We start from the raw sequence: 13,514 nt of genomic DNA, 5'->3' as shown, positions 1-13,514 counted from the left end.
CTCATCTGTAAAATGGGGATTAAGACTGTGAGCCCTACGTGGGACAACCCGATTACCTTGTATCCCTCCCAGCACTTGGAACAGTGCTTCGCATATAGTAAGCACTTAACAGATATTATCATTATTATTATAGAAGTGAAATTTTGACTCTCCTGTTCTCCTGTGGATTTCCTGATAGACTGGTAGACTTTTTGACTGACACTTGATATTCACTTCTTCCTGTTCTCCTTTCCCCGTTTCAAAAAGGAAATAGAGTACAATTTAAAACAACGTCTTTTTTCTGTGTTCACTCAATCATATTTATTGAGCACTTACTGTGTGCAGAGCACTGTACTAAGCCCTTGGGAGAGTACATTGCAACAATAAACAGTTGCATTCCCTGCCCACAAGAGCTTACAGTCTAGAGTTGGGGAGAGAGATATGCACATAAGTGTTGTGGGGCTGGGAGGGGGGAAGAACAAAGGGAGCAAGGCAGAGTGATGCAGAAAGGAGTGGGAGATGAGGAAAAGTGGAGCTTTGTCTGGGAAGGCCATTTGGAGGAGATGTGCCTTCAGTAAGGCTTTCAAACTGGGGAGAGTAATTGTCAGATTTGAGGAGGGAGGACATTCTAGGCCAGAGGTCAGATGTGGGCTAGGGGTCCACAGAGAGAGAGATGAGATCAAGGCACAGTGGGAAGGTTTGAACTAGAGGAGCAGAATGTGTGGGCTGGGGTGGAGAAGAAGAAAAGCTAGGTGAGATAGGACCGGACAAAATGGTGGAGTGCTTTAAAGCCAGTGGTGAGAAGTTTTTGTTTGATGCAGAGGTGGATGGGCAACCACTGGAGTTTTTTTGAGGAGCATGGTGTTCAGAAAGTTCAGAAAGCCAAACTTATTCAAGGAGTAACATTTTTTAGCACCAGCTCCAGGTCTAAGTTCCCGAGACAATATGCCCCAGGGCTCTTGAGGCCTAGAAGTTCTCTCTCCTCTTGCCTTCCTCTGCTCACCACTTTCCTTCTAGACTGTAAGCTCATTATGGGCGGGGAACCTGTCTACCAACTCAGGTATATTGTACTGTCCCATGTGCTTAATACGGTGTTCTGCATGCAGTAATTTCTGAATACATACAGTTGATTGATTGATGGATTTCCCTCTCTCATCTGTCCTGCGTGCTCAACTTCTCTGTAGTCGGATTTCCTGATTCCAGCCTCATGTTAGTCCAACTAGCACCCAACTGATTTAGCAGAAGAAATGAAGCAATGTGATAGTATGGTGTGAACTTTTTCCATTTCTTTTCGTGGAAGCGTTAATCTCAAGGACCAATTTTGCCCAAAGACGTATTGATCTTTCTGATACGAACAGGAAACAGGTTAAACAGGAAACAGGTTACAAGGAGAGTAGCAATCCTAATGTCAGGGGGGCCAAGCCGGCTCCGAGATTTATTGTAAACTCTGGGAGGACGGGGGTTATGTTGTTTTCCTCTATTTTTACCCCCTCCCCTACCCCCACTCGAGGTGCTTGGTACATGTGTTCTGCACACAGTAGGTGCTCAATAAGTAAATCGAGAAGCAGTGTGGTTTAGTTGGAAAGGGCACGGGCTTGGGAGTCAGAGGACGTTGGTTTTAATCCCGACTCCACAACTTGTCTGCTGTGTGACCTTGGACAAGCCACTTAACTTCTCTGTGCCTCACTTACTTCATCTGTAAAATGGAGATTAAGATTGTGAGCCCCATGTGGGACAGCCTGGTTACCTTGGATCTACCCCAGCGCTTGGAACAGTGCTCGGCGCATAGTAAGCGCTTAACAAGAAAACATTATTATCATTATTATATATGATTGATTTGTTGGGATAAATGTCACCAGCTCCAGAAACCCCGCCTCCATGGAGTTGTGTTCACAGGGGATAGATTGCGATCAGACTTGTGATTTGCCCCAGGTAAATATAGGTCATGAATGGAATAAACTTTGGAAAAAGTTAAGAAGTATACATTCACCTATTGACTAAGTAAAACCTCACTTTGTTCTTGAGCCTGGGGTGGCAATAATACTGCTACTACTAAGAATAATGGTAGTTTTTTCTCACTTAGTGTGGGCCAAGCACTGAGTTTAAGTACTGAGATACCAGCTGATCAGATTGGACACAGTCCCTTTCACTCACAAGGCTCACAGTCGAAGAAGGAGAAGAAGGGAGAACTGCCTGTTGTAACCTGCTGAGTTAATCGTCTAGACACACGTAGCCTTGTGCAAAATAGGGATAAATGGTGAGACTGTTGAACCGAACAAGGGGAAGGCTTTTGCTGATTTCTGTGTTTCTGGTTTGACTAGACTAGACTGTAAGCCCAGTTTGGACAGGGATTGGCTCTCTTTATTGCTGAATTGTACTTTCCAAGTGCTTAGTACAATGCTCTGCACACAGTAAGTGCTCAGTAAATATGCTCGAAAGAGTGAATTATATTTGGCCTATTTCTGGAGGTATGCTTTGTGGGTGCAACTGGTGTCACTAGAAAATAACGAGGAAATAAAACTTATTCTTGGATGATTAGCGAACTATGGTTGAGGTAGTTGGCACTGAACATAAAATCAAACAGATCTTAGGATAATTTTGGAAATCTGTGCGACCCAAGGGAAAAGACCTTGTGCCTGGAACTCAAGAGACGTGGACTCAAGTCCTAGATCTTCCACTGGCCTATTGTATGACCTTAGGCAAGTCACATCTTTTAAAGATGAGGAAACTGAAGCCCAGAGAGGTTATAATAACAATAATGATGATGATGGTATTTGTTAAGCACTTACTGTGTGCCAAGCACTGTTCTAAGTACTGGGATAGATACTAGGTTATCAGGTTGTCCCATGTGGGGCTCACAGTCTTAATTCCCATTTTACAGAGGAGGTAACTGAGGCACAGAGAAGTTAAGTGACTTGCCCAAAGTCACCCAGCTGACAAGTGGTGGAGCCGGTGTTTGAATCCACCACCTCTGGCTCCCAAGCCCGGGCTCTTTCCACTAAGCCACGCTGCTTCTCAAGAATGCTAGATTATGAGCCTGGTAGGGCAAAGGAACTACGCCTGATCTCGTAACCTTATTCTAGCGCTTAACACATAATAAAGCCTCAGTGAACGCAATAACGGTTGCCTGCAAACTCTAATTGGAACAATGGCTTTTCATGCCATCACCACCATCTAATGTGTTCCATTTCCTAGGTCTTGCCTTGTTTCTCAAAGAAACTCTCTTGCCGAATTTGGCATTTCTCTAAAGTGGTTTTCTCTCTGTTTTCTCCCCGCTTCTCTCTCAGGATGATGGCCTCCCAGAGAATGAGCATCAACTGTCAGTAGCCGGGAAGATAAAGAAGCATTTCAACACCGGCCCCAAGCCCAACAGCACGGCAGCTGGAGTGTCTGTCATAGCAGTAAGCATCAGAAATACGCGGATTTACCATTTAAAAAGAAACCACCAGGAGCACAGTTCTGCTTTAGGAGAACACCAAAAGGCAGATGAGTTGGTTACTGCTTTAGGCAGCCCCACCACTACATGTGATAGCGGAGATTCCGTTCTCATTTATAGCATGCCATTTTGCAGAAGAGTTGCACCATTATTCAGCCCCTCACGGGGTCTCATAGTGCCCAAACGCTTTTTAATTTTTTTTGTTTTTTAACCAGAAAGACTTAGAGCCACCACCGGGCTATTTCCCACTGCAACCTTGGGTAGTTCGGTAGGCAGGGTCATGCTGTTCTCATTTCAGGACAGAAGGATGGGGACATGGCAAGGCGGTTGGGGCTGGGGGGAGAGAGAGACTTCTTTTGAGGTAGGTAACTTACTGGTGCTTGGAGCTTATCTGCTAGGACAGTGGAAAGCCTCAGTGCCACTGGATTAACCTTACTGGTGAGAGCTGACCTTCTGGAAACCCAAAATAGGGTCATGATGGCTCACTACTTATAAAAGGTTTGGGGTGAAATCTTTTCCAGCTTTAGCCATTCTCAATAGAGCATTTGCAATCATCTTTTTCTGTTGCATCAGCGCTCTCGACAATTTGATAGCTGCTCTAGGCGGAGATTAAATTGGGTGGGGAATTGATGGAATTTCCCACTTCCTTGGGTCACATTCCAGTATAGTACATATGTATCTGAGCCCCTTAATTGAAACTCTTCAAACTCTTTCCCAATTCCAGGGGCACATTCACTATGAAAATAGGCTTTGGAGGTAGTCTCTCTCTGTAGAACATTTATGCCATCAAAGAACGATTATAGGGAAAGCACATTTTCAGGTGGGAATTTTTAAGTGTATCTGCTCCTCTTTTAAAGCTTTTTAAAAAAGCATTTTCACTAACGTTAGCGCGCCAGCTCAATTTAGAAGAAAAATACATGACATGTTCAACGTAACCAGTGCCCTAGCCCAGTTAAGCAGGATCTGTTGCAAGCCTCCCAAAATTGCATGTTGTGTGACTGCAGATGTACACTTTATCTTACCGTTTCCACTCTCCTATTTCTCAGTTCAGCCCCATCAACGGTGGGTTAAATCAGCATGAAGTAAACTTAGCTCAACAGGCTGAATCTGGCTCACAGGTGTGAACTGTTTGTGCAGGAAAAAAAAATGCATCTTCTTTTCGATGTTCCTCAGGAGTGCAAGGATTTCAAATTTCAAGCTACTCTTTTTTGCCTTTTTCTTTTTAGCTCTTTTTTTAAGATAACTGCCTTGACACAGAAGCAACGTCCCTCATGCTTTACTTGGTTTTTCCTCTTTCTGTTTCATCAGCTAACATCCAGTCAGCAATTTTTTTAAGTAATCCGTTCCCCTCCCCCAGTAATCCTCCCACAATCAAAACATTGCATACTCTGTACCCATTGTTCATATGAAATGCCAGTCTATCCTGATCAGCCTTCGTCAAGCAGATTTCTTTCCTTCTGGGCCTCCGGCACGTCTGTCCACTCTTCCACAAAGCAGATTTCAGCTGCTCACAGTGATGCTTTTGCCTCCTCTATTTTCTTTTCATTTCTGTTATTTCATTTGCCTCGGTTGCTCTGGATTGGAGTGTTCACTGTAGCCTGGCGTGTTTGAAGCGACACAAGCCACTCTTGCATCTATCCCACTGACTGACAACTTAGAATGGAAAAGAAAAAAAAAAAAAAGTCCCGACTTACTGAATCTGGAGACATTCTGGAACCAGACCCAAGCAAATTTAGCAGACTCTGTGTGAGTTTGGTATGAAAACACTGCAAACCCAGGGTTGGAGGAGTGCCTTGCACACGGAAAAGATTTTTCCGACTCCTCCGTGATGATTGTGAAGGCGGCTTACAGATCGATTCCTCAGCGTATTGATAACTAAGTTGCACAAACTGGTAATGCATTTATTAATTTTAAGGCAGACTTGGTAATGCTGATTTAAACATCAGTTGCTTAAGTATATATTTTACCTGCATTGCACACAGCTTTAAATTAGTCTTCTGCTAAATCCTGTTTGCACATAATGAACATGACAATGCCTTCTGGAAAAAAATGTTATATATTTTGAGAGGCACAGTACAAAGTATTGGTGTAAAGCTCAAAGGCAATTTTAATAGAAAGTGAAAAGGGTAATCTGCACATCTGTGTATGTCACACAGTAAATTATATGTGGATTCTCTGCCTCATCTCTCCCTTCTCGTTCCTCTCCCATTTTTTCTCTCTTTCTCTTTCTCTCTCTCTCTCTCTCTCTCTCTGTCTGTCTGTCTCTCTCCCCTTTCCCTGCAAGTTCTACCTAACCAAATAAAAATAATGATGGTACCTGTTAAGCGCTTACTATGTGCCAGGCACTGTTCTAAGCACTGGGGAAGATACAAGGTTATCAGGTCGTCCCATGTAGGGCTTAAAGTCTTAATCCCCATTTTATAGATGAGGTAACTGAGGCACAGAGAAGTGAAATGACTTGCCCAAAGTCACACAGCTGACAAGTGGCAGAGCCGGGATTAGAGCCCATGACCTCTGATTCCCAAGCCCATGCTCTTTCCACTGAACCACATGATAGAGTGATCAGCATAACAAAAATGTTGGGCCAAGTGTGTGTCCCCATGAGCATTTGATAAATATTACTTGATTCTAAAGCCACACACCGTAGTATCACCCTTAAGTCAATTAAGTCTGATAGCTTTCCTAATAATAATAATGATATTGGTTAAGCAGTAAGTGTGTGCCAAGCATTGTACTTAGTGGTAGGGTAAAAACAAGGTAATCATGTCAGACACAGCCCGTGTTCCACATGGGGATCATAGTCTAGGAGGGAGAACAAGTACTGAATTCCCCATTTTACAGTTGAGGAAGCTGAATCACAGTGAAGTTAAGTAACTTGCCCAAGGTCACACACAGTGATGGCGCAGGGATTAGAACCCAGGTCCTCTTCCTATGGGGCCATGCTGGTTCCTCCTCATTTAAAATGGAATTACGATGTTCTTGTTAGTTTATTCAATAGTTTTAGCGGACAGGAATTGCAACGTATTTGAGTAAACACAGTGCTCCTATTTGGTCTAATATAGTAAACCCCGAGCAGTACTGCCCCTTGTCCTTGGAGTTGAGCCCAGCAAAGCCAGCTATTCTTCTGGTGGTTTTGTGTGGCAGATCTACTTTCTATACAGAATGGATTGCTTTCCTGCAAAATTTTGCACCTAATTTTTTTTGAAAATTAAGGAGCATGTAAAATTCAAGGGCAATAATTTGTTTGCCCAGTTTAAGCCAAAGAGATCACAACTTTCCAAGGAACCAGTGGGTGAACAGAGTTGGTCAGAGTTTAAAAAAAATATTTTGGTTAGTGACATTGTTTGTTAATAGTGTCTCCAATCCCGAAGTGAGAGAACTGATCATGCTTTCTTAAATAAAACAAGCTGGGAATGGAACAATGGCAATATTCTTGAGAATCTGTCATGACACTTTTTCTTTCTTAGACCATCAAGGGGAAAAGAAATAAATTATAATAGCAAACATATTCTAGTATTCAAAGATGTAACATATTACATGAACATAGTTTAATGTATGTTCATGTTTCTGAATGTTATAATCTTTCTTGTGTGTGTCACTTTTTGGCTTTTTTTTGGCATTAATAAGTCCAAGGAAAAGACTAACGATAACATTATGTTAAGGTTGTGTGAGGTCCTTGACTTGACTGGAAGAATAATTCACAGCTCCAGGCTCGCAGAAACTCAAGGAGCTTTTTGTGAATAAATAAATGAATAAATAAGGGAGATGCTCTCTGGAGAACTGACTGTCAGCCCTGGAGTTTATACATGCAAACCTGCTCCTGTCCTAAGGCTTGCCACATGTGCCTCTCAGAGACAAACCCCATTGTCTAGAGACACAACTGAGGGTCGCCTCTTCCAGGAGTTGACTGTGGAGAAGCAAAACAGAAACCAGAGTGGAGAGGCAGAGGGTTATTAAAATGCAAGCTGGAGGCATAAAATAGAATTAGAGATGGCATCTTAACAGTGTGGTCTCCGAGGGCCGGCCGAGAGAAGAGAGGCATTGGATTTGCTCAGTGTGATGGACCTATGATGAACACCTTGGCCCCGATCTTTGCCCTAATCTCTCCAGCAACTAAAAAAAAAGTCTTCTTGAATTTTGCCCGTGTAAATGGGGCATTTTAAACCCGCGTTAATCGGCGTGCAGATACTTTGGATGCAATGCTACATAATTCTCAAAATGAGTTTAAAATGGTTCATCACTTATGGACTTTTCTGCTATACCAGGGCAAACCAGTAGATAGCACTACGAAACCAGTGTAGCCCCTAAGTAGCAACAAAACCGAAATACTATAGCTGTTCAGTCCCTCTGCCTATTAGGAGTCCCTCCTCCTTTAAATATCTCCAAATAAGACACCAAATTCACTAAAAAAAGGAAGGGATGATTGTGACGAGGGGGCTGACAAAGACCAACGTAAACTTGCAGTCAGGATGCCACCCCTTGTGCTGATACTGGAGCATAGTTAGCGTTTTGGGAATTGAGACTTGGAACCTGCCATCAGCATTGCACCAATACAACATTTTCAGTGAACCATTCATGAACTCTCTCCCAGAAAGCAATTTGGAAGGGAATAATACCTTTCTACAGGATTAAACTCTACAGAGTAAGGTGGAACATCTTTTTTTAATAGGAATTTTTTTCTAGAAATTGTATTGTCATTTGCAAGTTCATGAAAGTGCAAGATCAAAGGGCTGGAGAACAGAATGCGTCTTTGGCTCATCTTCCCTAATTAACTAGTGTAAATAATAGCCACTGAAATATATATGCCAAATACACTAAGAAAACACCCTGCCAAAACACAAGTTTTGGCCTAGAGGAAATTTAGTTTAATGTTTTATGCCGTAACCTGGTACTTAGAAAAAAAAAAAACACCTTGTTAAAATGCAGGTAGAGGGTAAGTGGATAGATAATTATTCAATCTCTGGCATTTTAAGAGGCACTTCTTTTGAAGGTTGAGAGGATATTGTCAGATGATCCAGTGAATGCATTGAGCATTATTAAGGAATCTGTTTCACAAATTCTATTTCAATTCAGAAAAAAAAATAGTTTCTAAGTTACCAAGATAGCTATAAGACGTTAGTTTCTTTTCATGTTTTTTCACTTCCAGTATCTAGATTTAGGATGTTAGCTACCTTTCTGAAATGGGAAAGGGTGACTGACTATACACTGAACGAGGAACAGCTTGGTCTGGGCTCTTACTTTTTTAGCACAATGTCGATCCACTGAGTTGCCCCATTTCTCTCTGCTCAGCTGGACCACGGGTTTACCATCAAGAGATCAGGGTCTTTGGACTACTACCAACAACCAGGAATGTATTGGATAAGGTATGAGATGGTGCAGCTCCAACAGTCAGTGTTTCCATGGCAACGTGCTGGCAGTCTCCATTAACCAGTTCCTTCAGTGGATAAACATGCTTTGATTTGTTATCCAGTCCATATGCTGCTTTATCAGTTTCATTTTAATCTTGATTGAGATGCCACACCCCTCCATTCCTTTTCTTCACCCATTATTCACACTGACATCGCCAGCTTTCTTTCCATTGCACATGCTCAGTATCGATTTTCCATACAGTTAAAAGGACAGTATATTTAGTATTAATGCCAAAGCATTTTCCTCGCGTTGTCGGCTTAAAGCATCTGTTGCCAAGGCGCCGCTGCCGTCTAACGAATGGAGGGGCAACAGGACATTAGTTTACCTTCTTCGCTTCCTGTTTAAAATGTGGAATTATATACTGTCATTTTAAACCCACCAAGCACAACCCTTTTACCGTAGAAGGAACAGTGCATTTACACATTAGTACGAAAAGCTCCTCAGAGTGTGATGAATAATGCATTGTGGGTGTTGGTAAGCTTGTGTTTTCAAACTTTCCACATTTTCTATTTGGTTTAGTTTCCTTTTTTTCTTTTGAAGACCCCCTCCCCCGTTTTATAGGTGATATATTGCATGAATCTATTTGAACTTCTTTCTTGTTTTTTTCATTTTGTAACTGCAAGAGGGCGGTGATTAGGGGGCTTGATCAGTCAACACAGGGAATCTTGAGACTACCGGCTTTGTTCTACTACATGCCATGTTCTACTTTTGACAACTGTTGTTATTAACTTCTTCTCTGCTAGTCGCTCCCCTGGCATTGCCTTCCTCTGGCTATTTACTTCTTATATACCTCTCCGATGGCCGCAGAGAAGGTTTGAGGAATGCAACGAGACCCTCTAATGAGCATTTTCTCCTTTTCAATCGCAGCAAAATGATTACTGTAGAAATGGCAGGGCTTACTTTGAAAAAAGATTCCACCCATATTGCATTTCATTTCGCAGAATGGCAGAGACCACATCTGCAAGTGTTTTCAATAATGTAGAAGTTCCCCTGATATTTTGAGTTTCCATTAAAAATCACGCCCCCACCCCCCACCCCCGCAGCACAGAGTACCCCACATGAGTCCCATTGACTTTCCTTTCAGAATTGAGCAGGCTCATAAAGTGGATGCTTTGGAGAATTTTGAATGGCTGGTCATGACAGACCGTCAGTCAAAATCCAAAGTGAAATAGATCCAGGAAACAGTGTTCCAATCATAACGGTTTCCAAACTAGTTTAAAGACAAAGCAGCAGCCTAGTTCAACGGAGTTAAATTTTTCATCTGTCTCACAAAGAGGGTGGGGGGATGGGGTTCGTATCTCATATGTTGTAGAGAAGGGGCCAGTATGTTGATTCTCTCTTTAGTAAAGCAAGAAATGATGCAAATGGGGGTTGCTTTGCTTTAAACACTATTTTGGAATTAATCATGTGGCTGAGCTATACTTAGGCTCTTTAATGTTGTGAAATTATTATATGGAAAATTATGTAGGTATTTTCAATTGCTTGCCTCTCCCTTCCACCAGCTGCACTAACTAAACATCTGAGGGAATTTAGTGAGACCAAATTAAGCACAGGAAGGTTATAATTTCTATTGCTAGAGTGGGTGCCTATTTTTATAAAACATACTGTGCATCTACACATTTTCAATCCGATTTCCCAGAGAGAGGACCTCTGGAGAGTGACAGTAGCTGGTAAATGACTGTACATGATCATCGTGGACTGTCCAATAATCCAAATTTGGAAAAGATGAGAAAAATCAATCAAGGAAACAACTAAATAAGCAGCACATAGGCAGAGACGGTGTAACTAAAACGTAGCAAAGATTTCCATCGGTAGACAAAATGACATATCCTTGAATAATGGGCTGGAGCAGATGGGCGATAATCTGCTTTATTCATCCATAAACCAGTCTGTTTTCCAGCTGGGGGCAGTAACAACAATGTTGATAGATAATGCTGGTCTAAACAGCGCATGCAGTGTGTAAAGCTAATTGGGAAAGAGATGCTGAAAACTCCTAGGCCTATATGTTTAATTAGGAAGTTTTACAAGGCCATTTAGCCGCAACGCTACTTGGTACCTGGACGGATGGCAAGCGTTGGCTCTTTTATCTCTGTGGAAGTGGGAGCATTGTCAAACCACCCGAGAAGCCAACTTTCAAATTCAGACAGTCACTGTGGGAACGGCATTTCTGATTGTCATGTTTACGCTAAGAGGAAGTCGCATAGAAAGCTCTCCGTTCTTTGATAAAGCATTCACAAATCTATGAATAGCTCCTCCTTGGTGCTCCCTCAGTGAAGTCACCATTGCGGGGAAGGAGAAAATGCTTTCCCCCGCATTACAGTGGTTCATCCCACCTCTTAAAGGAGAATGGATGTCTCCAGGATCCGCAGCTTCTGTTTTCATCTCAGAATGAACCGGAGACTTTGTCTCACTTTTGTCTTGGCCTCAGGAAAAGGGCCAACTGTCACTTCTGGCAGAGATGGCTCTGGTTCCGGGCTGCTGCCGGGTCACCAGAGACAGTGTTTCCTTGTTTCTTCCCCAAATCCTTGCTCTCTTCAGAGTGGGAGCAGTCATTACAAGCTCATAATAATAATAATAATATTAATGGCATTTATTAAGCACTTACTATGTGCAAAGCACTGTTCTAAGCGCTGGGGGGATATAGGGTGATCAGGTTATCTCACAGGGGGCTCACAGTCGGTCTCCGTTTTACAAATGAGGTAACTGAGGCCTAGAGAAGCTAAGTGACTTGCCCAAAGTCACACAGCTGACAATTGGCGGAGCCAGGGTTTGAACCCATGACCATTGACTCCAAAGCCTGGGCTCTTTCCACTGAGCCACACTGCTTCTCTGAAGTGTCTGAAGAGACACTGACACAGTGTCAGGTGTCGGGCCCATCCACACACACACATGTTACAGGACATAATATTGCCCCGCGTAAAGGAGGACGGTAGCCAGATTTCAGTGACCAAAAAAAAATAAAAGTATTTCGAAGTGGCTGAAAAAACTCAATAGACCAAAACTTAGAGCCAATGGAGATTTTAATTCCCAAACAAATAATTAAGAAGGGACTGTGTCTATCCAACCTGCTTATCTTGGATCTACCCCAGCACTTAATACAGTGCCTGGCACATAGCAAGGAAAATATTGTCATGTGCACAGAGGTAGTGTGGCTTGGTGGAAAGAGCACTAAGGAGACTCAAGTGCTCATCCCAGCTGCACCAAGGTCAAGTCAACAATAATAATATTAAAAATTATTATTATTATATTTTTTAAGCACTTATTATGTGTCGAGCACCGTTCTGAGAGGCGAGGTTAGGTGCCAGCTAATCAGATCTGACACAGTCCTTGTCCCTCCTGGGGTTCACACTCTATGTAGGAGAGAGAATAGGTTTTGAATTCCCATTTTACAGGTAAGGGAACTGAGGCACAGAGAAGTTAAGTGCCTTATCTAAGGTCACATAACAGACCAGTGGCTGAGCTGGAATTAGAAACCAGGACCTCAAGGCCCAGGCCCACGCTCTTTCCTCTGGGCCACGCTGCTTTCCGTGTCACCTGACTGCTAGCGGAAAGCGCTTTATTTCTCTCTGCCTTAGTTTCTTCATCTGTAAAGTGGGGATCAAATACCTGTTCTCCCTCAAGGTCATTTTAACTGTGAAGCCCTGGACATAGGGATGCAAGGGGAAATCTCAAAACAGGAGTCACTGGTTCTGCATGGGGCAGCAAAGCAGAAGAGATCAGAAGTTGTCATTTCAACTGAGTCCACGAATGTTCAAAAATGCTAATAATAATAATGTTATTTGCTAAACACTTACTATGTGCCAGGCACTGTTCTAAGCACTGGGGGTGGATACAAGCAAATTGGGTTGGACACAGACCCTATCCCACATGGGGCTCGCATTCTTAATACAAGATCCCAGGCATGGTGAGATATCTGGGTTAGATGGCAACAAATCCAGCAGGTTTTCTCAGTCTTTTCCAGAGGGGCTTTTTCTCTGGAGAAGTTCACCAAATAAATCCATCCTTTGAATTGTGTTTCGTGGGCATATTTGTCAGATAAGATGTCTCTGCTCCCCTGACCTTAGATTTGATGCATAAGTATCATATATCATCATTGATGATATATGTATCATATATCATCATTGAGCACTTTCTATGTGCAGAGCACTGTACTAAGCACTTAGGAGAGTACAAAAGAGTTGGTAGACATGCCCCCTGCCCACAGGGAGCTGTGAACTCCTTACAGTCTAGTGGATTTTAATTGACTTTGGAGGTGGGGAGAGTGAGCAGGGAATGTGTCTCTTATAGTGTACTTTCACGAGTGTTAAGTACAGTGCTCTGCACACAGCAAACACTCAATAAATCCAACTGATTGATTGCCATGTTCCCTGCCCACAAGTTTATAGTCTAGAGGGGGAGACCAACATTAATATAAACAAGTAATTTATAATACATACTTTATAGATAGGTACATAAGTGCTGTGGTGCTGAGGGTGGGGTGAACATCAAATGCCCAAAGGTCACAACTCCAAGTGCCCAGATGATGCGGAAGGAAAGAGCCCAGGTTTGGGAGTCAGAGGTGGTGGGTTCTAATCCCAGCTCTGCCGCTTATCAGCTGTGTGACTTTGGGCAAGTCACTTAACCTCTCTGGGCCTCAGTTACCTAATCCGTAATATGGGGATTAAGACTGTGAGCCCCACGTGGGACAACC

The 13,514-nt window shown here is 42.8% G+C and overlaps 1 protein-coding gene across 5 annotated transcripts in view; it reads left to right on the top strand.

Annotated features, from left to right (window-relative positions):
* DCLK1 (doublecortin like kinase 1) overlaps positions 1-13,514 on the top strand; it is a 214,873-nt gene that overhangs the window by 187,041 nt on the left and 14,318 nt on the right. For 3 of the 5 annotated variants that reach the window (XM_038761721.1, XM_038761724.1, XM_038761723.1), the window contains one exon: positions 3,267-3,380. In XM_038761721.1, coding sequence (XP_038617649.1) covers positions 3,267-3,380 — 114 coding nt within the window. Of the gene's footprint in view, positions 1-3,266; positions 3,381-8,704; positions 8,779-13,514 lie in introns of all 5 variants that reach the window. The other 2 variants (XM_038761722.1, XM_038761725.1) reach the window with 1 other exon arrangement.

Source organism: Tachyglossus aculeatus, chromosome 20 (genome assembly GCF_015852505.1).
Source record: "Tachyglossus aculeatus isolate mTacAcu1 chromosome 20, mTacAcu1.pri, whole genome shotgun sequence".
NCBI lineage: Eukaryota > Metazoa > Chordata > Mammalia > Monotremata > Tachyglossidae > Tachyglossus > Tachyglossus aculeatus.
Note: the sequence above shows the minus strand (reverse complement) of the source record. Positions and strands in the feature narration are given on the sequence as shown.